The following is a 24,434-nucleotide window of genomic DNA, read 5'->3' as shown; positions in this document are numbered from 1 at the left end:
ACTCTAGTGTATGCATCCAAGCCCCTAACGTAGATGAACATGGGTTGTTGTTCTTTCATGTCGGCTGATGACGGATCATCTCGTCGAGACGGCATAGTCCAGGCAGCCGACTATGCCACTGAAGGTACTCACCGACGATTCCAAGACAAATCCCCTCAAAGGAAGCACTTGCCTGTTCAGGCTAGAAGCCTGTTGTATCGCGAGTTCATCATGCAGTCATTAATGTCCAACTTCCCCGGTGACTGTAATCAACTATCGACACCAAATCACAAGTTACTAGCGCAAAATGGAAAACCAGGCATCTGTTGAGCAGCGGCTCGAGTTGATCACAAAAGGGCTGACCGAGGTCCATGGAGAAGATTCTATCCGTCAGCTTCTAGAGGAGGGTAGAAATCCCAAAGGCTTCTGGGGTATATAGTACACCACCCTTGATAGACGTGAGGGTTGATTGCTAACTGAGCAACGAAGCAACCGCTCCGACGGGCAAGCGTATGCTTTATCCAATTGCAATTCAGGACTTCATTATACTTATATTCTTTCTAGCCCATCTAGCATACTTCGTGCCCTTACTCAAACTGGCAGATTTTGTCAAAGCCGGAGCGGATGTGAGTTTTGGATTATCCATCCTACCGAAGAATTCGGAATATTATGGCTAAGTCGGACTCTTCAGGTGACCGTGTTATTTTGCGGTATATACAACAATTTCCAGCCGTTGTAGAGAATAGAGTCAGCTCACCCTCTTCACCAGATCTCTACGCATTCCTAGTGAACTACAAGCACTCCTGGGAAACAGTCGGCCATCGGACAGCCTACTATAAGCATATCGTGGGGGCAGTCCTCCGAACGATAGGAGTCCCCGAGAACACAGTGCACTTTGTCGAAGGTTCATCGTACGAACTGAGCAAAGAGTTTTCTCTTGCCAACTACAAGCTGTCCGTTCTCACCGATGTCACCGACGTGAAAGCAACAGGAGACGAGTACCGCAACCCCGGCAAATTGAGCGTTCTCTTCTGCCCTGGCCTTCCCGCCTTGGCTGAAGAATACCTCGATTGCGATTTCCAGTTTGGAGGCGAAGATCAGGTATGCTTCCCCCCTTTCTAATCACTGGCACGTCCTCACACTCCGATACGCGAGCAAGAACTGATATACTGTCCGCAGCGTGGTCTCTTTGCATTCAATGAGCGCTTTCTCCCTGAGTTGGGATATCGAAAGCGTGCACATCTGATGAATCCCATGGTGCCGGGGCTACAGGGCACGAAAATGTCCTCTTCGGTGCCGGACTCGAAGATCGAGTTTCTTGAGGACCCGGAATCTGTGCGTCGCAAGATCTTCAATGCTCGCTGCGAGGATGGAAAGATCGCCGAAAATGGGCTACTGAGTCTGCTCAGATTAGTGGTTATTCCTTTTAACCAGAACCGAATGGAGAATGCAGGCACGACCGATGGTGATCAAGGCGTGTTTGATGTCCAACAGGGGAATGGTGAGGTCAAGAGCTTCGCATCGTACGAGGAGCTTGAGACAGCTTTTGCTGCTGGCAAAATATCGCCTGGAGATTTAAAAGAGGCGACGACGCAAGCTGTCAATGCGATGTTGGATCCCCTGCGTAAGCAGTATGAGACGAGCAAGGAGTGGCAGGCGGTTGATCAGTTGGCGTACCCTGAGGACCAGATCTTATAGACAGGTGTTTCATATGAAGTATTGTGTTTTTGATTGTGATTTAAGATGGTAGAGAAGCAGTACTACAGAATAAAAGTGGTGTCGAACGTGTAGCAATCGGGATTAGAAACCTGGGAGCTTGGAATACAGAAATAGGCACACACGCAAAAGAGGGTCAAAAAAAAAAAAAAAGAAGAGGGACGGGAAGAGAAGAGCAGAGGTGGAAAGAGAGGGAGACAGGAAAAGCAAGCATGCTTTGTTCAATAACACCTCTGGGATCTGGTTGGCTATGGAAAAACATGAAATGCGATGTACGCTGCCATAAAATCCAACTCCAACTCAACTGAACAGGTTGAGGGCCGACTCAGGCCGCAAGTAATACAACAGACAAAACCGCTTCCCAGCCCCAGGAACCGGCTGACCAACACGGTGCACACGCGAGTGCAACTCTCCCTTGGATAACCGCTGCAGGGAGTTGGCTACGTTCACAATGGCATGGCCCGTCTTCGGTTCGATAAACCCCCACTCCGTCGACCCGGGCATTTGTATTTCGGTCGTGTAGTGCGGGCAGAAAAGTAGAGTCAGAGTGCCGCCATCAGTGTGCTCGGATGGAGGGACGTCTTCGAGCTTCTCCTCGAAGGGGACAGACTCTAGCTTGAGCCCGGAGTCGCTCGGCTGGCCCTCACGGTGGCTATCCTCCAATCGGTCCGAGTCAAGGGCACGAGACAGCGCGGACAAAACCGTGAAGACTGTTTCATGGGAGGACGCCAGAAAATCTTCGACGAGGGGCCACTGTTTGCTCATGCATTGTGGCGCGATTTGCGTCCCCTGGAGAATTTCATCCCGGGCAATTTCGAACGTCTCGGCCTCGCCTGGCTTATACCTTGCAGCTTGTTAATGATCTTCTGCAAATAGCAGCGACGAAGTTTGTCTTACCCCCGCTCTTGATCTCCTCGGAAATCTATCATTTTGACTTCCTCCGGTTGCGCAAAATACTCCTCTGCCAGCTGGTAGAGAACGGGGAGGGTGTCGAGATACCTTTGGTCGGCTCGCAGGTCAAGATAGAAGAAGCCTGGGGACTTGCTGTTACGGACAAGCTTCTCAATCTCACGGGGATCCCCTCTTGCTAAGAGGCTGTAAGAAATGGTTTGCAGAGGGGCATGTAGAACACGGTGACCATCTATGACGGTCTGTTGGAGGTTCGCAGAGAACGCCATTGTTGGGAGATGGAGTAACAATAGAGGACGAACAGTAGTTGAGTGGTCGTGAGAAGAGAGAAGATGTTGTAAGAATGAGGAGCTCTATATAATGCTGTAGGACAATCCGAGAAACCAAAGTCCCACTCTGCCACCAGCATACTCTGTATAACGGCTTCGGAGCAGATGAGACAACTGATAGATAATGCGGCATTTTCGGGAACTACAATCACCCTTGCTCTCCAAATGTCACTTACCAGTCAGACCCCTCTCGTGGGGAGAGACATTCTAGCTGAGCTGACCCGATGTGATACCTCCATGTACAGGGAACAAAAGTACAATCAACGCAGACCACCCCCCGAGACTGGTAGTGTCATGGTCCGCAATCGCTGGTGCTGATCGAACAGTAGTAAGCAAGGTGAGTAGCATCTCCTATATTGCCCCCTGCTTGAGCCCCATGGCTCCAGAAAAAGAACTGATCAAATACACCCCTTGTCTTCCTGTAAAGCTGCCATTGATATCTGCATGATCGTCGTGGAATTTGACACAATGATAGCTTGTACAGATTTCCTCTCTCTGTTCACTCTTTCTTGTTTGATCCTCTATTGGGTCTGGACCAAGTACGGACACGGACATGCCCTACTTCGCCTTGAAGCCTGCACGCCCCGGAAGGCCGAAAAAAGCTTGTTTGCTGGGCACGGAAAGGCCGGCATCGATCGTGGCAGTGGAGCCGAGGAGTTACAGATGCTGAAAGAAACGTACTTCAAGCTCCAGAACCTTGAAGCCTTTCCTACTATTCTCCCAGCCGCCCGACAACTGCTGTGCCAAATGCTTTCCGGGGCCCTTCTGGATGCGACCAAAAGAGCCCAGTCCGATATCCTCGGTCTAGGAGAGTTTACCCCAGGCAAACTGGGGGAATTCGTCCGGACCGCCGAAGCCGAAACAAAGACGCAATGGGAGAATTATCTGGCAAGAAGAACATCGGGATCCCGGAGGGAGCTCTTCCCCGACGCAGAACGCGCCAGAGAGTGGCTTACGCAGAAGGCTCCTCTCAAGTACGTGGACGGTGCATGGCTGGGCCATATTCACAAAGTCACCACTCCTTTTGCCCTTCGTCGCGTCACCAAGGACGCGTGGCAAGTGTTGTCGGAAGAGCTCGGAGATGGTGACTTGCGCAAGAATCATGTTTTTCTCTACCAACAGCTGCTTGGGCAGGTCTCCTCTCACTTACCAGCCGGGGACTCGGAGGATTTTATTCACCCCCGTCATGGACTGGACGACATCGGGGTTTGGAGAGCGGCGGTCGCCCAATTGCTCATCTCGCTCTTCCCGCATGAATTCCTCCCGGAGATTTTAGGGTTCAACCTGCATTTTGAAGGCTTGACCTTGACCACGATCCAGGTGGCCCATGAATTGAAAGAGCTAGGGATAGACCCTTACTACTTCCTTATCCACATTACAATCGACAATTCCGACTCGGGACATACCGCAATGGCATTGGAGACCGTTGTCAAATACCTCGACACCGTCCGAATCCGAGAGGGCAACACCGGGGCTCAAAAAGCCTGGAAGCGCATCCAGGCGGGATATGTCCTGTCGGAGCGATCTGCCACCGTCTCCGTACGAAGATCGAAGGATCAAAAGGCAGTGCCAGTAACCGAGGATCTTGCTGAGGCCGTCACCAACATATTCCAAGCAAAAGCTGCTGCCGCAGACAAGATCCATTGCGCTAGTCGTATGACAATCGGCGGTCGCTCTTTGGTCGAATGGCTCGATCCAATCCACATCGGCGACAGCAAATGGCAGCTGGATTTTCTCTGCGCCCTGGCGAACTGCACCCCCTGGGTGAAGAGGGGCGACAGTGAGGGCAGCAGGCTCATTCATGAACTCTGCTGGGGCGGCCGGATGTTCGGGTCGTTCACGCACCACGAAGTTGAAACTGTGAAGAACTGGATCGACTCGTTGGACAACTTCTACATGTTCTTCGTCGGGAACCGAGACGACCTACGGGCCGCTTCACCGGACGGGGATATTCGTTACGAATATCCCGTCTTTTCCTCCCTGAGCGGGCTGGGTCTCCTAGGACAACCCGCCCCGATTGTGCCCAGTGAGGAGCCGTTCGTCCTTCCCCGTGCGAATCGCGCTACCATGACGAGAATCCTGCCGTTGTGGCTCACCCATCCCTGCCTCCTGGAGGGCTTTGTGACCGTCCCCTTCAAAACAACCAATGCCCTCCACTGTACAGTGATCCGTCTTCTCCGAAGTCAATATGGGTTCGGAATCGAACGACACGGCGTCGAAGGCATTGACGAGGTTCATCGAGATGCGGTTGGCCTCGTCGAGCTCGGACTCGAGTTGGCCAGGACGTCTGGTGCAGAAGGAGTGGGCTCCCTTCGAGATGCTCTAGAGCGGTGGCCGTCTGATTTCGCCACGACAATGCTACACCTGTCTATGCAGCCTACGCGACACCGAGGCTTGTTGCTCGGGATGACTAGCGCTTTTGTCAGTCTCCATGAGTCTGTTGCGTCTTCCGACCTGCTCTCCCCCAAACTGAGACGGGTTCTGCGGGACATTGTTGCTCGAGAGCAAGAGAGCTTACAGATTTGTAGAGATGAACTCCGTGGAAATGGACGGGAATATGGTGATTTTTTTCGGGGGGTTGCGCTAGCGAAAAGGGAGATTCTTGCAGTGCTTTGAATAGACAATAGATTCACTCTAAGTGTTTATAGTGATTTACCTGTCACCAGAGAGGTCCCACTCTGGCGCCAGAAACGCGTTGATACTACTCTCTAAGGATTAATTTCTCCAGAAAGCTTTCCAGATGCGATCATGTTTACTGTTCCAAGGTTCTGTCTGCTCTGGACTATTTGAGGGGCTTGGCAAATAATGGCTAAACTGGAGGATCTACCAAGGGCTGCTGTCAGGTCTGTACTTAAGCCCAGTATAGAATGTGGTCAACCACCAGAAAGCCCTTTTACCTCTAAAGCAGCGGCATATTCCGAGCATTGCCCGTATCCACTCACCTCACCCACCTCACCCACCGGTCACCCATGCTGTCTCAAGCCAGGATCATCTTCCGCAAGCTCCGTGGTAGTAGCAGCCGTGGCAGCGAGCCCCCGACAGCAGAGAGCGGAATTGTTGACCCATCCCCTCGCGCCATCCATGTCAGCGACGTGAGGCGGTCACCCACCAAGCCACCCCGCAAGCCCGGTTCCGATGCACAGTCCATATCCATTATCATCATGAATGCCAAAGGCGCCGCCGACTACTTGAAGCTGTACAGGGTACGTACCCAGCGCAACATGCTCCGAGTAACCCCCCGGCCGAGCTCACCCCCGCGCGGTTCATTAGCTACTCCAGAGAGAGAAGGGATACGGCGAGTTCGACCCTACAGGCGACTTCGAGACAGATTACCTTTGTGACGGTTACGTCTACAATGTCCGCTTTATCCCGCCCAGCGCCCCGGTGTCTAGCGTAGCGTACTCCTGCCTCATGCAGCATGTCTGCCTCGTCTTCACGTACAGCGCTTCATCGCGGGAATCGTGGGACGAAGTAGTCGCCGCCTGCGAGAGGATGCGCAACCGCTGCGAAGATGGGGTCCTCCCCTTTCTTGCGACAATGATTGCTGCCATGGGTGAAGGTGAAGGTGAAGCCTCCGTGTCGCATGCGGAAGCCGAGGCGTTTGCAACCCAGCGGGACTATCTCTTTGTCAAGTTCTCGCCTGCAACTGGGCGCGGCATGTGCGATGCGGTTGGCTCGCTAGTTGAGCTGGCGCACGGCGCTCGTGATCAATATACTATGGATAAGGAGGGTTATACCCAGAGGTACAAGAGGGCGGAAACATTTCAGGCAATATTTCCCAGCTCGGGATGCCCAGCTCAAGACTGACATCATCATGGATGGATGTGATACCGCCGCCAAGACGGCCAGCAAATACAGCAAATATATTCAGTGGGACGCTGCTTCACTACACTTGGTTTGCCTCCGTAGTCCAGTCACCAGTCTTGCATCTCGACTCAAGATAAGCCCTTGTCTGCCCACTAGCTATTCTGCTATCTCCACCCACTCTTGTTCCAAGAACCCATTACCGAGGGGTTGTAGATATCAAGCTCATATCTGATAGGTATAACAGGAAGTTCGTGAAACAAATGGACAGCGGTCGGCACCTGACAGGGAACTTGGGGGGCCATAGGAGAAGTGGCCACATCAAACAGCAACGTCAAGTGCAGTGTGGAGGGCAAGTATATGCTTCGTTTTCTGGATAGACTGGGATAACAGTATGTATATCCAAGGCGACAGGGCCGCGCAGAGACGAGATTGCGCCGCGGTGCATGGGTTCCAGTGTCCGCCGGCTGGAGACTTCTACGTGCCTCCTGATGAAATACAATCCGCTGGATCAGGAATCATGGGGAAAACCCGTACGGAGAGAGGGTTGACATTTGTTTGAGGTCAAGCTTTGCGGGCATATAGGTGACTATCCTATGGCTTCTACTAGGGCATTCCATAAATTCTGCTCTCTATATTCCAGTTACTCCTGACATCAAGTACATACGACCACAGGGTGTGGAGAACAGGGCTTCCCGTCCGCTCAGCTGTACTTAAGCCACACGCCGGCCGGTTAGTAGTTGGGTGGGTGACCACCAGCGAATCCCGGCTGTTGTATGTTTTTGATGTCTTTTTATGTTATGTCTTCTCTCTTTTTGAATGTTGGGTTTAGCACCCTCCACTGCCTTATCTTCTTCACCTTCTTCACACTTCACAGTTTATTCAAAATCTCAGGAATAAGCTCCGAGGTCCCGAATTTAGATGCTCCTGGAGAGGCTCCCCTCGCTTAAGCTCAGTGCTTCAACCCCCTGGTCTGCAAAGGCAGCTACTGAGCTTGTTGGGGTGTCTCCAAGACTTTCCTCTCATATAGACCCTGATCTATGGATTTTTACACAGTGAGCCTATTACTTTGTCACATGGTCCAAGGTCATTCTAGGTAGTCCATCTGTATGAATGCCTGCAAGGATAGTAGTGCCTTGTACTCCGTATCAGAGAGCCAATCAACGGAATCACTACATGTTCCAAGTGATAAGGGAGGGCTCTAGAGGGTCTTCAGGATGTCGCAACAGTGGTGATCAGTACTAACTAGTGAGTTGTCTTAGCTGGGATGGATCGCGGTACAGCAGACTATAGCTATAAAGCTGCTACAAGCCTACAACAGGTTATTTACTGTCACTCTCCACAGAGTAGATATCATTAGCATATCAGGAAATTTACACACACTATTAAACTAGTACTACGTAAATAGTTGAATAGCAGGTATATTAAACATTAATAATATTAGATACTAAGGATGTCTAATAGTGAGGATATTGAATACTAAGCTATTCCACATGCCTACTGTTCGATATGCCTCCTATTCAATATCTTGATATCCTTACTTAAGCTAGCTAGCCCTTGTAGCTATAGTCCGCCGTACGCGGACTCGGATGGCCTAATCATCAGCAAATGCAAAGTCATCCCTGCCGAATCCACAAAGGCGCATTTGGTCAGCTGAGACTGGGTACTCATTACTCAAAGATCTTGGTCCGGATCTCAATCATCATAATAATAACCAGATGGACTGGCTACAGAGTACTGACGCAGATGCGCGCCACAGACCCGATCTGAGTTGGCTGATCGAACGAGTCTGAAGAAGTGTACTACGTAGAGTTCAGTTGTGCTGGTGCTACAGCTACATGTCACAATGGAGCGATGGATCAGGATCATAGACTCGGAATCCGTGTAAAACTGTAAGAATGAACGCAGAGAAAGAGAGTGATGATGATGGCCGCGGCATAGTTGGCTTCTGCTAGTTTGATTTCTCTCAAGTCTCAATTGATGATCTGGAACAGGAATGGGAGCTAGTTGCGCTGCTAGTTGATGCACCCCCCGTGTGCTGTGCGACCATGATGAAGTGTTAGTATTATCAATAGTTAGTCAATGGTACTTGGGATTCCATAATCGATCCTGACGAATATATCTGCAATTCTAGTGCTGATAATGGATCGTATAAGATTCTGGAGAATGTCCATCACGCCTCTCTCTGCCCAGCCCAGCATACCGATCGTTTCAACTACCCCCATATACCTACTTACCTATTCGGGTCGACGCAGATGAAACAATGGATACCAGCGCGCACAATAATTCCTCTCCTATGGCGGCATCTTCGGAAAAACTGCTCTCGCTCGTCGAACAGATCAAACAATCCATCCTCTGCGAGAATGGCCCCTCGCCGCAAACCCACTCCCACCTCCTAGGGCTGATCGACCAGCTGCGAGGCGCCGTCGAGACGCCCACAGAGACAATACTGAGGCTGATATACCAGGTCTGGCCCCTCTTCCTCTAGGGAAAGATCTTGCGTGCGCTAAGGGTCAAGCTACAGCCGCCGCAGAATGCAGCTCTGCGAACTGTGGTGGACATGGGAATCTTCCCCCTCTTGGTTGATAGTGGTGAGACAGGGGTCTCGGCTGGGGAGTTGGCGAAGCGTATCGGTGCCGAAAAGGAATTGATTGGTAAGTGCCGTTGGTGTGAAAGGCACGAGGAGTACACTTGACGCTGATAACCGGTGTACAGTCCGGTTGATGCGAATTGTCTCTGCGCTGGGCCTCTGTTCAAATCCAGAGCTGGAGGTATACCGCCCAACTGATAAGACGGCTATCATGACTGGCGCCACAGGGCGAGATGGTGTTTCCTGCCTGTAGGTCAGATCCATAGTGGGGGTTCATCGCAGAGAGCAATGCCTGATCGACGAGTGCATAGATACGATTTAACCCTCCCCACGCTAGCCAAGCTGCCCGACTATTTCCGGGAGCATGGATATGCCTGTCCGCAAGATTATGACCGCTCTCCTATGCAGTGGGCTGTCGGACAGAGTCAGTTCGAGTGGCTGGCAGACCGACCGCAGCATCAGAGCCTTTTCAACTCGTATATGGCCAGTCGGCGGCATGGAAAGCCGAGCTGGTTTGACGTGTACCCCGTGCAGCGATTGATGGAGGACGCACGCTCAGACGAAGGGAGTGTGTTGCTGGTGGATATTGGCGGGAATCAGGGGCATGATCTGATCAAATTCCAGAAGCGATTCGGCTCGAAGGCTGGGCGGTTGGTATTGCAGGATCTACCGGGCATAGCTGTCTGCTCGCATCCGGGAATCGAGGTGATGGAATATAGCTTCTTTGATCCGCAGCCTATCTACGGTAAGTGGGCAAGACAGAAGTTGAGACTGACTAGACACTGACGTCCCAGATGCCCGCATATACTATTTCCGCGCCATCTTCCATGACTGGCCCGATCATATCTGCCGTGCCATACTCCGCAACACGGTCTCTGCCATGGATGCAGAGTACTCACGGATCATCATCGCTGATTTCGTGCTGCCGGATACGAACGCCTCCCTACTGCAAGCTTCAATGGATATCCAGATGATGAGCATTGGAGCTGGTGTCGAGAGATCTGAAAGGCAGTGGAGGGAGTTGTTGCACAGTGTGGGACTGGAGATCAGGGAGATTAGGGGAGGTAGTCCCGGCATGGAGTCAGTCATTGAAGCTGCTGTGGTAAATCCAAAATTGGAAAAGCTATGACCCTATGAAACGAAGAATAGCTTTTCTTGCCTGTTTATACAATTAGAAAATGGCCTTAAGGGAAGCCTGGAAAGCCAAAGTCTCTCTTGATCAAAATGGTATCGATTCAGATAGTCCGCGATAGCCCAATATATACATCCAAGATTAAGATTAACTGGCGAGATCACCGCATGACATTTCGGATAGCCGTCTCCATCAACAGCTTGGTATACTGCTGATGCAGCCAAACAATATACGATGGCATGGGTTGCGCCTCAGCCTTGCCCGCACCCTGAAAGAAACAGGACTTGAGTCCAAACTCTGCTACACCCTCATCTGGCTTCACGGCCACAGACATCTCAAATAGACCGTCGGAGGGGCGTACGTCCCGGATACGCGGAGAGTCACCGCAGCGGACAACAATGCGATCGGGGAACTTCTCGATAACTTCAAAGTGGTCGGTGATCAGGGTGCCGGGTTCGTAATTCGAGGAGCGCAGTTCGGAGCGGGACCAGAGATGATTGGCGGTTTCAGGACCTTGGTATTTACGAGCGAGATAGGCGCGTTGGAAAGCGTATCCTGTGTGTTGTTGTTAATCTTCTTCTGATGCGATTTATATATCAGTAGTCACAAATGAGCATACCCCAGCCACTCCAGACACCAGCGCAGAGGGCCTCAACCAGCCTGCCCTTCTTTTCCAGGAGAGTAGGATCGATTTCCGACAAAGGGACTTTGCGGATACAGAGATCGTGCGTTGTCGGGTTTCGAAGAGGGTTAAGGACGTTAAACCGGGCGGAATGGAAGATGCGATCAGATAGAGGTAGTGGGACGAAGACATCGTTGCGTGTGTACCAGAAGAAACCGCCAACCGAAGCAGCACCTCCAACGGTGGTCAGCTTGAGGAAGCGACTGAAGACACCCATTTTATGCTCTATGGTGAGGATTGAACAATTGAAAGGTGGAAGGAGGAAGATGATGGAAGGTGACAAAACTCCCGCGGAATGAATGACACGCGATGGAGACAGCTTCAACTGCTGAGATCATCATCACGGGACTCCACCGGACCAACTCCGACCACGCCAACGCGGATTCTCGAGTGAGGGTGTCAGGCAACTGGGTGATCAGCATCTGTTAAATAGAGTCTGGTGGAATCAAAAGTTGCAATTGCTCGTCCTCTTAGCCCGCCCTTTTTTTGCTCCAGCCCTCGGTGGTTAGGATTGTATAGATAGTTTTTCGCATGTTGCTTTGGCAGATGGACTGGATGATGTCATTGCGGTTCCCATCCAGCATCACCATATTCCAGGGACAAATCTCGCAGTTCGAGTATGCCACCGCTCCCACACCCTGCCGAACTTCTCCTTCAGCATTCTTTCTTCATCCCTAACTCGGACCCCGATCATCATCATCCCCACACTTCCTGATATCACGACCAGCGGCATACCCGATCCAGCTACTCTCTCCAGCATCCACGACTCCATCCAACATGCCCCCGCTGCCCCGTCCCATCGACAAAACAGGCCAACACTTCCCAAGATAAGCAATACCAAACCCGTGTAGCTCGGATGCTGCACATATCGATACACCCCGTCCGTCACCAGTCGGTCCGGCGAAGACAAATAGAAGGTAAAGTTTCGGCCCAAGCCGCCATAGGCCGACAGGCGGACGAATGCACCGACTGCAATGGCCACAATGGAGATAGTCACGACAGGAGCCCAGGAGAAGAGGCTCTCGGAAAGGTTTTCGGGGTGAGGGCAGATCATGCGGAGGTGCGAGTCATCTGGTTGCCAGTAGAGGAGGGTCACGCATGCGTGGTAAATACTGAGGAAGAGCAGGGTCCAGCTGCATATCCTTGCCACCGTGCCGGTGATGAAACGGATGCGATCCGTCTTGTAATGCTGTTGGCTGGCAGATGGGCGATGAGGCGGGGCAGTGCATTTCGCGCTGAGATGGCCACAGAGAAGGATAGAGGAGGAGAGACTAATTGAGGAGAGTGACGGCATCTTGTTACTATCTTTAATCATGTTCCTGCAATAATCGATACCTCATATCAAGAGATGTAAGAGCGAACAAGGACTGACCGATGGTGAGATGAATGAACAAGCATGAAATGGACGATCTTTGCATGACTACCCAAAGAGGAAGGAAGTAAGCATGCCACGCTAGTCTTATATAGGGAATCCACCTGCTCTGTATTTGCTGCTATACCCTAATTGCCAAACAGGGAACCGTCAAAGAGTACAGACAGGATAGCCAGCATAGCCCTTATTGTTTGCTGCGATTCCCATGGGCGATATCACCCGTCGCACTAAGACTATAGCAAGATTGAAGACAACTACTGTAGAACAGAATGATCCTCATACCGGGATATCCAACAAGGAATGGGAAGTAACTAGGTACTCCGTAGTAGCAGAACTGGAGATCCACTGGACCCCGCATTATTGGGGTAACCGAAAGCCGAAGATCGCAACATCCAGTACGACATGCTCATGCTCATGCCACGCCCCAGAGAATTATTCATCACGATAACGCATCGACTTCCTTTCTTCCACAGCTACGAAAATGATCACCCCCTTATCCGGTAACGACCGCTTCAACGCCGAAGCCGCCAACTGGGACTCCAACCCCTCCGTCCAAGAGGCCACACGCCAGGCCTTCGAGACAACGCTCCAACCTCTCATCACCACCCTCTCCAACAAGGCAAGCAATGGGCTTGATGTGCTGGAAGTCGGATGCGGCACGGGTCTTCTGACCCTGCGCGTCGCCCCTCTTGTCAAGGAGATCGTAGCTATTGACACCGCAGACGGGATGATCGAGATGCTCAAAGCCAAACTCACCACGCCAGACGCACCGAAGAACGTCGTCCCAATCTGCCACTTGCTCGAGGACCCGGAGGATGCTGTTCTCCCTACATCAGCCGAGCCAACCGGTTCCAGCGGCCGTCGGAAATTCGATCTCATCGTCTCGCATCTCGTCATGCATCATGTGCCGGATCTGAAGGCCTTCCTCGCCACACTGCGCGGCTGCCTCAAATCCGGGGGCCGGGTGGCGTTGACGGACTTCGAGGACTTTGGACCCGAGGCGAGGAAGTTCCATCCAAAGGACAAGCTGAAGGGCGTTGAGAGACATGGGATTCCGCGGGAATGGATGGAGGAGCTCATGCGGGAAGTCGGCTTCGAGGAGGTCAAGGTGTGGGTGGGGTGGACGTTGGACAAGGAGGTCGAGGATTGGGAGGACGGGAAGAAGGAAACGATGCAGTTTCCATTCCTGGTGTGCGAAGGCGTTTGCCCTTGAGCTTTTTTTTTTTTTTTTTTTTTCTTCCTTTGTTTCTTCTGGGTGAATCCTCCCATCCCACCTCATCCCATCCCATCTCAAAGCTCACCGAATTTTTCGTAAGTCATGCAGATAGTCGTGGTACAAGGCTGCAAGGCTGAAGGCCTGAGGCAGGACACCGTACATATGATGGATCTACAGCTAAGCACTAAAGTATCGATCCTCGTTGACTTTGACCATTCGCAACCAAAATGGCTCTGTGTCTGACTCTGACTCCAGCTGTATCCGATTCCAACCTTCACCCCTTCTTCGTGAGGAAAACGATCATCCTCCACCTGGCGGTGTGATTCGTCACCGGTCAATGCCGAGAAGACAAGGTACAGTTCGCATAAGCCGTGCCTGACGTGGCGCAGCGATGCGGCCTATTACGGTAGTGACTCAGTTTGGAGGCTATTCGGAACTCGAATAACCCGTTGCCCAGAAGAAAAAAAACGTGCTTTTCCACCATGACTCCTCTGCTATCGGTTGCCTCCCTGCTGCAACAGGCTGCAGGTTGCAGAGTGCAGACACTAAACACCCACTGCACGCTTGCAGGGATCAACACGGTGATCGACGTCCGCGGAGTCTCCATCTATGGAAGCCGACATGCCGCTAGAAACCACTATCGCGTCTGACGTACGCCAAATCTGGCAATGAATGCCTGAAAGGCGATGCAGGTAACCTCAGGGCTGAGCTGGGCAAGGCTGATCGGCACGCGAACGAACCATCCGTTTTGAAACTTGGTCCTTATATAGACCACATCTCCGTCGTCTGAGAAACTTGGTCTCTAGAACTGGCACAGCATAATTATCTAAGTCTAATTATACCGAGCAATTGAACAGAACCTGACAACTATGTACGAGGATTCGTTCTCCGACAGCGACCCTCCCAGGGAGCTTGTCCTGTGTTTCGACGGCACGGGCAACACCTTCCGCGCAGATGGCGGCGAGAGTAACATTCTCAAGATCTTCCGAATGCTCGACAGAACGAAACAGAATCGATGTATGTCTTCTTCTCAAGCCCCATTGACTACACAAGCTGACAAGTCCACAGATTGCTATTACCAGCGTACGTCCTGTGGTGAACAAATCTATGAGCGCAACTAACTTTTATTCCAGCTGGCATTGGAACAGACATCACGCCTGGTACGGTCGCCAACCTCGCCATCCGCCCCAGCAACAGCATGTGGACACAAAAGGCCTTTGACCTGGCGCTGGCCACCTCCTTCGACCAACACGTCATCCGAGGCTACCGCTTTCTCGCTCGGCGCTGGGTGCCCGGCGCGAAAATCTACCTTTTCGGCTTTTCTCGAGGTGCCTACACCGCTCGTTTCCTGAATGAGATGCTCGACTATGTCGGACTCATCTCCGCCGACAATGAAGAGATCATCCCCTTTGTGTGGGAAGCTTTCACGCGGTGGAAATTCTCGGAACGCAAGGATCATGCGGAACGCGCGAATGCAATGCGGTTTCTGAGTATCAGTCGCGAGACCATGTGTCGGCCGGTTGGACAGGTGCATTTCCTGGGATTATTCGATACCGTCAACAGCGTGGCAGAATTCAACAAGGAAAGCTGCACACATCCAAGCCCGCGCACCATGCGGCACGCAGTCAGCATTGATGAGCGGAGAATCAAGTTCCAACCCGTCCTGTTCGAGAGCCAGCTGGGCACCGGATCTCTCAAGAGGAAAATGAGCGTGAGCGCGTGGAGAAAGGAGGTTGGCGACGAAGGCGATGTCGATAGTGATCAGACCGACTTCGAAGCGGATTTCGAGGAGGTGTACTTCGCAGGAAACCACGGAGACGTTGGCGGAGGATGGGTGGGCGAGTCATGGCCTGCCAGCCATATTCCGCTCATGTGGATGGTGCAGGAAGCCATCCAGGCTGGGCTCACATTTGAAGAACTCAAGATCGACAAGTTGGGCTGCCACGACCCAATGGAGAGTGAGAGCGCAAAGAACTGCCGGATCGTCCAGGAAGCAGAGAGAGCCATGCTGCACGACTCGTTGGATTATGACTCCGGGAGAGGACTTGAAACCCTTTTTTGGCGGGTGCTGGAATGGTTCCCATTCAAACGACCCAAGGTCGCGCCGGACGGTTCAGTTCACATGACTCGATGGCACACAAGAGGCATGAGACGGCCGCTTCCTAAGGAAGCCAAAATCCATGGCAGTGTCATTCGAAGGTTACGGGCCGACCCGGAATACAGACCTTTCAACTTAGGGCTGGGAAACAAGCCGAACGACATGCAGAAAGCGGAAGAGGATCGGGACATCGGACAATGGAGGCAAATCGAGGGCAATGGGTTGCGCGATTATTGGGTCAAAGTATAGAGGTTTCTGATCAGCTGTTTTGTTTTGTCTTTTGTTTGCGTCGATCAGCGTGATTCGAACACTGTAATTATATGACTGGCGCATCGGAATGCTTCAGTGTGAATTTAGCAACCAATACCCGGCAATATCTTGCCAATGCGTGCGCGATAATCCTCATAAGTCAGCTTCGGTGGAAGTAGCGTTTGATACCCAAAGCCCTGCGTCCCCCAGTCCTGGCGATCATCCAAACCGACAGTCGTCCTTCTGCGTTTGCTTGAAGGCTGCTCATCCCCCTGCAAACGTTGGTACGAGCACGGTTTGCCACGAGACTCACACTCGCCGCACGGCCGCTGCCCATTACAAGCCTTCTTCAATCGGGCACACGCGTCGCAAGCATGTTTCTGCTTCCCACCAGCCTCTGCTTGGGGAACTGCCTGTCCGGATTCTCGGCGTTTGGCACATGTGGTCCAGTGTCGCCGAAGGACATCCCTGGCCAGTTGTCAGTTACACAGCATATACATGCAGCCGGCAGAACGTAGTCTCTGCCTACCCTCGGGTATAGGTGGAACCACAGAACTGGCACTTATGTGGCCTGGGAGGGTTGTCTAACAGAGTCAGTTAGTTTGATCCACGACAGGTTGTTTGGTGACTTACGGATGCGTGAATGGCGTTTGAGATGGTCGCTGCGGCGAAACGTGCAGGAACAGACGTCGCACCTCAAGCGACCCCCATCCATAGTATTTGAGTTAGATTTGTGGTCCATCACTGTGTATTGGAAGAAGCGAGTGTTCATTGCTCATTTTTGTGATGGTTTCGAGATGAGTAGAAAAGTCGTGACGCTGCTCTTAACTCCGAGGCTGCACTAAACCCGAGATTGATCCATTGCCGACGGGATTCCCCCGCAGCATCATTCTACACAGTAGTGTCGCGTTCGGGCGATTTTCTGAGAGTCGATCTTTGCGGGCAATTTTGGCCTGACGATGTCCATTGAAGGTGAGATGTCTTGTCTCTGTCCTCCTCCTCCTCCTCCTCCTCTTTGGTAACGATCATGTGTCAGTCCAGCGACGAATACCGTGGGGAAAGGGGGAGCAGGCGGTTCTGGCATCGAGACGACCCAACATCAACCAAAGAGAGTTATCCAACAGCAACCACTCCAACAACTCGTCGAAATTGCTCTTCAAACTGCAAACAAAGACAAGACCGCGGCTTCTTTCTTAGCGTTAGCAGCGATGACTTACGGAGTACAGCTTCAAGATTGACAGCCCACTTGTGGCTGACCCCGAAAGAGATGCAGGTCGCCTCACGCTAGGACGCTGCAGGACTCAGCTCGCTTATTCCAAGAGTCGACCTATCTCACGGAAATGCTCATGATTAGATATAGCAACCTACGTGATTCCTCCGCATATGGATGGCTTCGTATCCGACGGGAACCCCCCGCAGCGGCGGACAACTCCTAAATCGTCAAGGGGTGCAAAGACTGGAGGCGTAACTGGCCTGGCTGATCCGTTTCCTGGGTATATAAAGCTTCTCTGTTCTTCCTCTCGAATTGTGCTGGCTCCCATCATGCACTCAATCTAACAACATATCAAACATAATACCATATCTCATCATCATACAATGGGTAGCGTTCAGGAATACTTCAATGACTGGCCAAACGATATCGGTGTGAGTAGACACCGCCTTCCTCAATATAGACAACATTTCTAACACATTGTAGTTTGATGCCAACTATGAGGAAAGACAGCCCGTTGAAGTCTCTGTGACCGGCGAGATACCCTCTTACGCAGCGGGAGTTCTCTACCGCACCGGCCTCGGTAAATCCACCGTCAAAACCGACGTTGGAGAGACTTTCGAAGTCTCCCACTGGTTTGATGGATTCAGCCAAACCCATCGGTTCCAGATCTTGGCCCCAGATGAATCCCATCCATCCACGCGGGTTTTGTACAACTCCCGCTTTTCGACAGATGAATTAATCGAACACATTCGAAAGACGGGCTCAATGGACAAACTCAGCTTTGCACAAAAGCGCGATCCCTGCAAGACCGTATTTCAGAAAGTGCAAAGCACTTATATCCCAGAAAATGAGCCATCCTACCACAATATCGGAGTGACGTTGTCTGTCAATATGCCAGGTTTGGGCGACAAGACAGATGTTCGCTGGACAGGTGCGTCTGGAATCAAGACTTTGTACGCAAAGACCGATTCCAGCAACTACAAGCGGATTGACCCCGAGACCCTTGAACCTATCGGACTCGCTGTCCAGAGTAATCTGCACCCTGACCTCACCGGTCCCCTCTCTGCCTCACATGCACGGTCTGATCCGGTGACCGGAGATGTGTACAACTTCAATCTGGGGTTTGGCCCTGAGGGGTCAACCTACCGGGTCTTCCGCGTATCTGCATCAACGGGCGCTACTTCGATTCTGGCGACTTTTGCTGGCACTCCAGCGTATCTCCATTCGCTATTTATCACCGAAGATTATGTCCTGCTCTGCGTATGGAACTCGCATGTCAACCCTGCCAACTTCAAGGCTTCCTTCCTTGAAGCTATCCAACCCTTCGACGCATCCAAGCCCGCAACATGGTACGTGGTCGACCGTAAGGGCAGCCAGGGGCTTATTGCGACATACGAAAGCCGCCCCTTTTTCAGCTTCCACACCATCAACGCCTGGCAGGAGCCCTGCGCCCAGGATCCCACCAAGTCTGACATTGTGGCTGAACTAATCATATTTGATGATTTGAGCATTCTCGACAAATTGTACTTTAAGAATATGATCTCCTCGTCCGCCAGTGCCAAAGCTTGCGTCCAAGGCAAACGCGATGGATGTCGCTCGATGTTAGCCAGTTTCCGACTTCCAGATGTCCCTGCAGCACCAGCCTCTGAAGTGAAAAAGGCTACTGTGGATTGGACGGCCTGCAATTCGCTGGCTCCAGAGCTGCCCACGATCAATCCCAACTATACCACACAGAAACATCGCTACACCTACAGTGTGACAGACCGGGACGAATCGACCTTCTTCGACGGCATCATGAAGTTCGACAGCGTGGCCAAGGAGACCCTCCTTTGGAAGGAACACGGCCACTCCCCGGGAGAAGCGATCTTTGTTGCTGATCCCGCAGGCCTCAACGAGGACGATGGTGTCCTCCTCAGTGTGGTATTGGATGGAAGGGAAGGCAAGAGCTATCTGCTCTGTCTGGATGCCCGCAGTATGACTGAACTCGGTAGAGCGCAATTGAACGGGCCAGTGGGATTTGGCTTCCATGGTCAGCATATTCCGGCCAGTGGAGGACTGCCTACTGGGGATTACTAGCATGATGGTTTGTGCTGCCTCAGTCTGCCATCGATTCTGTGGACTTTTTTGAGTTACTTGTGGGATGTTACTCTCTCAGTTTTGAGGTTATCCAACCGCAGGTGAAATATGTATCGTATCCCAAATTGATTTCGTTGAACATTTGTGAAACTACAACCCGGTCTTCCTAGTACGACGAACGATTACTTGCGCTCAGACTGAACAGCAGGGCCCAAGCCAAGCCTGTGGAGGATAGATCTCATTCCAATCACGGCTCCTTTGCGGTGGTTTGCGAGAAGGAAGTTTATATACACCTATGAGGCTAACCTTGATATGTAAGGACCTTGACACGACTTGGATATATTGACACATTCTCTAACAACAGCTTCCCAGACGATACCACTTCTGGTTAGATACTCCTCACCCAAACCAGAATAGAAAGAAGGAACGGCTTGATGGCATCTCTACCGACATCTGGAGTTACCAGGCTGACCCGGTTAAGTCCGCGCTATCCCCGCCAGGATTCTGAGCTGTCCGACATATAAATTCGACATCTTCCTTGTCTCCCATTAGCTCTTCATCGGCTCAAATAGAGATCATCAATCATGGGTCCCAAGAAGCTCACCTGGCTCATCACTGGTTGCTCCTCAGGCTTCGGCCTCTCCCTGACACGCGCCGCACTCGCTGGGGGGCACAAGGTCATTGCAACTTCCCGCAACCCTTCTCGCACCCCGGAACTGGTCGCCGAGGTTGAGAGTAAAGGGGGTAAATGGGTCAAGCTGGATCTGGACGACCCGCAGAATGGTGATGTGATTACTGAGCTTGAGAAGGGTGGGGATGATCATATTGACGTGCTTGTCAACAACGCAGGCTGGTCCGTCCACGCACCTGTTGAGACCTTCACCGAAGAGGAAGTGCGAGCGCAAATGGAAACAATCTATTTTGGCCCGCTCCGTCTGATCCGCGCGGTTCTGCCCCATATGCGTCAGCGCCGGTTTGGTGTGATTGTCAACATGAGTAGCGGTGCCTCGCTCGACGGCATGCCCTCGATGGGTGTCTATGCGGGTGCGAAGGCCGGTTTGGATGGTATGTGAAGTGTGCCCCTTGTCCGCTATCATGAAATAAAACATCAGCCAATAGTGCTGGACTCTACCAGGTCTCACCAAGGTCCTTGCCAAGGAGGTTGCTCCATTCAACATCCGCACCCTGACCGTTGTACTCGGCACCTTTAACACCAATATGCCCGGTACTGTGGGTCTGGGCAAGACGCCTCTCCCAGAGGATTACAAGGGAACCGTCACCGAGCAGGTGCAGGATCTTCTGATGACCGGGAAGCTCAAGTTGAATGGGGATAAAGATAAAGCCATGAACGCCTTATACCAGATAATCATAGGGGAGGGAGTAGGCGAAGGACTTGAAGCAGAGAGACTACTGCCTCTGGGTAGCGATATGACTCCTCGCCTTCAGGGAGTGCGGGACTTTCTCGGCCATGCTCTGGAGGTATTTGGCTCGGTGACTAATAATGTGAATATCGACGAGTAGATTTCATGTATCTAGCCCTGATTATGACCACCTGCCTTTATACATGGTCCAATCCAGCTTTATTCAACGACCCCATCGTCCAATTAGCATCTGGAATCGCTAAATCGTAGCTAAAAGTCGACTAGATCACTAGCAGCCTGCAGAACTCCACATGTGGACTGCCAGAACAACAGTTGGGGTCATTTTGTCTGTCGATCAGCGCAAGTACCATTCACGCAGAAAGGAGCCGTCACTGCTCACTAGTTCGAGATGCTTAACTCGTGTAAAATCCATTCGAGTATGTTGAATTTTTTTGCATCGATAAGAGAGAATTGCCTTTTCCTCCCTTTTACCTCCATCGCCAAACCCAACTCCTCATATTTTCATTACTCCAATCTCTTTGCAGACACCATGCGCAGTTTATCCCTTCTCTCATTGACGGTGCTCGCAGCCACCTCAGCTCTGGCCCACCAGGCATCAAATGGCTGCAGAGCTTTAATTGGCAGTCTGGCTGATGCGACCTTCCATACCAGCGATGTAGTCTATGCCTACGAGACACAAAATTTCTGGTCCAGCACCGAGATCATGTCTCCTGGCTGCGTGTTTCGCCCGCAATCAACCTCCCAGCTGGCTGACGGCCTGCAGAAACTCGTTCAGGCCAATGCGCAGTTTGCTGTGCGCGGTGGTGGTCATATGGGTATCCGGGTATGATTATGGAGAGAGAAAAAAACAAACAAACAAAGTCGTGATAGTTGCTAACTCCCAAAGGGATCGAATAATATCGACGACGGTGTTCTGATCGTCTTGTCCAATCTGACTACGATGGCGTTGTCGCAGGACCACTCCGTCCTCTCGCTGGGTCCTTCGTACTGGTGAGTTGAGCTGCGTCTCATGCAATGGAGTCTCGCTAATCTGCGAAGCTGGATCGATGTTTACGAGTATCTCGAGCTGTACGGTCTGGCGGTAGCTGGAGGCCGTCTGGGTCCCGTCGGCGTACCTGGTCTGCTTCTCGCCGGTGGGATCAGCTTCTACGGCAACCAGGTTGGCTGGGCTTGCGACAATGTCATCAACTATGAAGTCGTCCTAGCCGATGGGTCGGTGGCCAATGCCAACAAGACCAGCCACCCGGATCTGTTCTGGGCCTTGAAAGGAGGTAGCAGCAACTTCGGGATCGTGACTCGCTTCGATCTCCAGACGATCCAGTCACCCAAGATCTGGGCTGGTACGCACACCGTGGCTGCGGAACACGTGGACCGTTTTCTTCAGGTATGTTTGAGGACTTTTACTATCGATTGCATGCATAACTGACAGCGGAGGCTGTGGCGACCTACGCGGCCAACATCTCCGACCCCAAGTCCCATATCGTCCCCGCGTTGGTCCCCGGCGACTCTTTACTCGCATCAGTGATCCTCTTCTACGACAGCGAAGGCGTTGCCTACCCGAACATCTTCAACCCATTCACCGACATCCCCGCCGTCAGCAGCACGCTTGCCTTCAAGACCCTGGCCGAGTTCGCAACCGAACTAGGCGCCATGGTCGTCCCGGGCATCAAGTGCGTTCCCGCCCCCTCCCTTTTCCCTTTCCCTTCCGTCCATGCCAAACCCACTGACTAGACTTGTCCAGCGACGTCTTCGCCGGCACCGTCGTCGGAACAACCTACGCCGACCTCCTCCGCGGCATTACAATCATCAACCAGACCTTCTTCGCCGGGCTCCCCAAGCTCTACGCCCAGATCCCCGCCGCCAACATCTCCACTATCCAGCTGGACTGGCAGCCGATCGGCGCATCGTGGATGGCCGCTACAGCCGCGCGCGGTGGCAACGCGCTCGGCCTCGATGCGTCCAAGGTGTATCTGTGCTATGCGGAGGTGGTGGAGTGGATCGGCTCTGCGTATGATGAGATCGTTGCTGCGTGGATCGAGGAGACGACATATAGGATCAACAATGCCACGCGGGCGGCGGGTTTGTATGACCCGTTCAACTACATGGGTGACGCGGCGGGTTTCCAGTCCGTCTTCCCTGGATATGGAGCGGAGAACTTGGAGAAGTTGCGAGTAGTTGCGCAGAGGTATGATCCGCATTCGGTGTTTCAGACTCTCATGCCAGGAGGGTTTAAGGCGTTCTAGGCGGTTGGTACTTGTTGGATAAGATAGAAGCTTCAAAGTGAGAACCTCATAGCTAGATAGAATGTGTCGTTCTGCCACAGACTTGACGGCCGTGCAGATGTCGCTTGCCCTTCCCCGGTCAGGCATAAATCAGTTAAAATGCAACATGGCCCCAGCTCTAGTCCATCAGGCTTCATGTGGAGAGGAAGCTTGGTTTGAATGGGCTTCTCCGTGTTTGGTTGTGTCCACTCAGACGTCTCAGAGTGAATCACATCCCGCGATCCACCCCCAAACGGTGATCTGCCGAACACCGGGTCTTGGGGGGAAGACCGGGTTGTTTTATGTTTTGAGATTCAGCGCAGATCACTTGATGATCTGAATAATCAATCAGTGGCTGTTCTCCCGAGGCTCTCGTCCCACAAGAGCGGATAGGCCCAGAATATTTTCACCCAATAGATCTTGTCATGACCTCTGACCGGCCATCTCCTCTCCGACATGTCGATATCATTCTGACCTTCAACCTTAGTACAGTGTGACTCTGTTTGAGCCCATGAGCATTCCTGATAACTTTACCTTGCTAGTCATTACCGGTCCATCTATCATCTTTGACCCCTCTGAACTGTCCCCTCCCCCGGTCTATGGCTGCAGTACTCTGAAACCATAGTTACTCCTCATCGTGGAACTCTCCCGACATGGTATTGATCTCAATAGTTCCTCCATTATTGCACAGACAGTCAAGTTCAAGGGGGATGCCAAAGAGCCTTGCCTAAGCCTTAATTAAATTGCCTTCATGAGAATCGAGTCGAGCCAAAGTATAGGAAAGCAAGTTTGATTCTGATCAAGTGCCAAAGGAGGGGCTGTGTTAGCATTTCCAAAGATATAGCAAAGTGCTGTTCACTAACCTGTAGACTGATAATCAATTAAAATATTATGGTAGAAATGCATCCTCCTAAGATCTAGGATTTATATTGCTAGAAAGTGGTCATGCAATGAATAATTTGTGAAATAAGAAAGCGATGACGCATTGGAAAGGGTAGTTGTTCAGGTTGAAAGAAATATATATAAGCGAAGCAGCTGATCTGGTTCTTCTTCCGCAGTCTCACAGGATGTATGCAAGAGAGTAGATGATGATAATAACAGGATACTAGTTGGGTGGGGAGTAGTAGACGATAGAATTCATACTCGACATTGTATATCCATCACCAGTTCATACACATGAACGATCCTGTTTTATATTTAACACCAACACCAACATCATGAACGTGTCATAATCCTCATCTTCCTGAACTTCCAGTCTCATCTATCTCGATCTTATTAGCCCTCCTTCTCTACCAACATGCCTCAAGGAACATCCTCAGTCACAGGCTGCTCCACCAACAACATTTCGACGTGGTGTCCAACTTGGTTGCTGGTGAGTTGTTCGCTGCTTGATTATTATGTGCTGGACTGACTAGGCTAGGATCAA

The 24,434-nt window shown here is 51.8% G+C and overlaps 13 protein-coding genes across 13 annotated transcripts, besides 4 other annotated features; 9 read left to right on the top strand and 4 right to left on the bottom strand.

Moving 5' to 3' along the window:
- Positions 1-286: 286 nt before the first annotated feature.
- Positions 287-1,677, top strand: ACLA_073170 (tyrosyl-tRNA synthetase; the record flags this gene model as incomplete). The annotated part of the gene is made up of 5 exons (XM_001275707.1): positions 287-410; positions 469-489; positions 544-609; positions 749-1,080; positions 1,159-1,677. The coding sequence occupies 5 exons, from the start codon at positions 287-289 to the stop codon at positions 1,675-1,677; spliced, it is 1,062 nt and encodes a 353-aa protein (XP_001275708.1).
- A 318-nt stretch (positions 1,678-1,995) lies between these two features.
- ACLA_073160 (putative oxidoreductase, 2OG-Fe(II) oxygenase family) lies at positions 1,996-2,873 on the bottom strand (the record flags this gene model as incomplete). The annotated part of the gene is made up of 2 exons (XM_001275706.1): positions 1,996-2,539; positions 2,593-2,873. 2 exons carry the CDS (start codon positions 2,871-2,873, stop codon positions 1,996-1,998), a joined length of 825 nt encoding a protein of 274 aa, XP_001275707.1.
- Positions 2,874-3,401: 528 nt separating this feature from the next.
- ACLA_073150 (iron-containing redox enzyme family protein) lies at positions 3,402-5,549 on the top strand (the record flags this gene model as incomplete). Its single annotated transcript, XM_001275705.1, has 1 exon — positions 3,402-5,549. The coding sequence occupies one exon, from the start codon at positions 3,402-3,404 to the stop codon at positions 5,547-5,549; it is 2,148 nt and encodes a 715-aa protein (XP_001275706.1).
- A 353-nt stretch (positions 5,550-5,902) lies between these two features.
- Positions 5,903-6,740, top strand: ACLA_073140 (uncharacterized protein; the record flags this gene model as incomplete). The annotated part of the gene is made up of 2 exons (XM_001275704.1): positions 5,903-6,136; positions 6,204-6,740. 2 exons carry the CDS (start codon positions 5,903-5,905, stop codon positions 6,738-6,740), a joined length of 771 nt encoding a protein of 256 aa, XP_001275705.1.
- A 2,260-nt stretch (positions 6,741-9,000) lies between these two features.
- ACLA_073130 (putative O-methyltransferase) lies at positions 9,001-10,456 on the top strand (the record flags this gene model as incomplete). The annotated part of the gene is made up of 5 exons (XM_001275703.1): positions 9,001-9,204; positions 9,262-9,391; positions 9,453-9,576; positions 9,639-10,072; positions 10,122-10,456. 5 exons carry the CDS (start codon positions 9,001-9,003, stop codon positions 10,454-10,456), a joined length of 1,227 nt encoding a protein of 408 aa, XP_001275704.1.
- A 163-nt stretch (positions 10,457-10,619) lies between these two features.
- ACLA_073120 (uncharacterized protein) lies at positions 10,620-11,358 on the bottom strand (the record flags this gene model as incomplete). The annotated part of the gene is made up of 2 exons (XM_001275702.1): positions 10,620-11,014; positions 11,079-11,358. The coding sequence occupies 2 exons, from the start codon at positions 11,356-11,358 to the stop codon at positions 10,620-10,622; spliced, it is 675 nt and encodes a 224-aa protein (XP_001275703.1).
- Positions 11,359-11,724: 366 nt separating this feature from the next.
- ACLA_073110 (methyltransferase family protein) lies at positions 11,725-12,435 on the bottom strand (the record flags this gene model as incomplete). The annotated part of the gene is made up of 1 exon (XM_001275701.1): positions 11,725-12,435. The coding sequence occupies one exon, from the start codon at positions 12,433-12,435 to the stop codon at positions 11,725-11,727; it is 711 nt and encodes a 236-aa protein (XP_001275702.1).
- A 559-nt stretch (positions 12,436-12,994) lies between these two features.
- ACLA_073100 (class I SAM-dependent methyltransferase) lies at positions 12,995-13,726 on the top strand (the record flags this gene model as incomplete). Its single annotated transcript, XM_001275700.1, has 1 exon — positions 12,995-13,726. One exon carries the CDS (start codon positions 12,995-12,997, stop codon positions 13,724-13,726), a length of 732 nt encoding a protein of 243 aa, XP_001275701.1.
- Positions 13,727-13,728: 2 nt separating this feature from the next.
- Positions 13,729-13,764: a microsatellite.
- A 12-nt stretch (positions 13,765-13,776) lies between these two features.
- Positions 13,777-13,806: a microsatellite.
- Positions 13,778-13,806: a microsatellite.
- A 792-nt stretch (positions 13,807-14,598) lies between these two features.
- Positions 14,599-16,076, top strand: ACLA_073090 (T6SS phospholipase effector Tle1-like catalytic domain-containing protein; the record flags this gene model as incomplete). Its single annotated transcript, XM_001275699.1, has 2 exons — positions 14,599-14,746; positions 14,863-16,076. The coding sequence occupies 2 exons, from the start codon at positions 14,599-14,601 to the stop codon at positions 16,074-16,076; spliced, it is 1,362 nt and encodes a 453-aa protein (XP_001275700.1).
- Positions 16,077-16,180: 104 nt separating this feature from the next.
- ACLA_073080 (C2H2 type zinc finger domain protein) lies at positions 16,181-16,848 on the bottom strand (the record flags this gene model as incomplete). Its single annotated transcript, XM_001275698.1, has 3 exons — positions 16,181-16,544; positions 16,606-16,660; positions 16,710-16,848. The coding sequence occupies 3 exons, from the start codon at positions 16,846-16,848 to the stop codon at positions 16,181-16,183; spliced, it is 558 nt and encodes a 185-aa protein (XP_001275699.1).
- A 219-nt stretch (positions 16,849-17,067) lies between these two features.
- Positions 17,068-17,090: a microsatellite.
- Positions 17,091-17,672: 582 nt separating this feature from the next.
- ACLA_073070 (carotenoid oxygenase family protein) lies at positions 17,673-19,365 on the top strand (the record flags this gene model as incomplete). Its single annotated transcript, XM_001275697.1, has 2 exons — positions 17,673-17,720; positions 17,773-19,365. 2 exons carry the CDS (start codon positions 17,673-17,675, stop codon positions 19,363-19,365), a joined length of 1,641 nt encoding a protein of 546 aa, XP_001275698.1.
- Positions 19,366-19,949: 584 nt separating this feature from the next.
- On the top strand, positions 19,950-20,886 carry ACLA_073060 (SDR family oxidoreductase; the record flags this gene model as incomplete). The annotated part of the gene is made up of 2 exons (XM_001275696.1): positions 19,950-20,430; positions 20,501-20,886. 2 exons carry the CDS (start codon positions 19,950-19,952, stop codon positions 20,884-20,886), a joined length of 867 nt encoding a protein of 288 aa, XP_001275697.1.
- A 390-nt stretch (positions 20,887-21,276) lies between these two features.
- Positions 21,277-22,990, top strand: ACLA_073050 (FAD-binding oxidoreductase; the record flags this gene model as incomplete). Its single annotated transcript, XM_001275695.1, has 5 exons — positions 21,277-21,570; positions 21,634-21,737; positions 21,786-22,131; positions 22,182-22,417; positions 22,489-22,990. The coding sequence occupies 5 exons, from the start codon at positions 21,277-21,279 to the stop codon at positions 22,988-22,990; spliced, it is 1,482 nt and encodes a 493-aa protein (XP_001275696.1).
- Positions 22,991-24,434: the final 1,444 nt, after the last annotated feature.

The sequence above is a fragment of the Aspergillus clavatus genome, genomic scaffold, assembly GCF_000002715.2.
Source record: "Aspergillus clavatus NRRL 1 1099423829791 genomic scaffold, whole genome shotgun sequence".
Classification (NCBI taxonomy): domain Eukaryota; kingdom Fungi; phylum Ascomycota; class Eurotiomycetes; order Eurotiales; family Aspergillaceae; genus Aspergillus; species Aspergillus clavatus.
The sequence above is the reverse complement of the archived record's forward strand: the minus strand, read 5'-3'. Positions and strand labels throughout refer to the sequence as shown.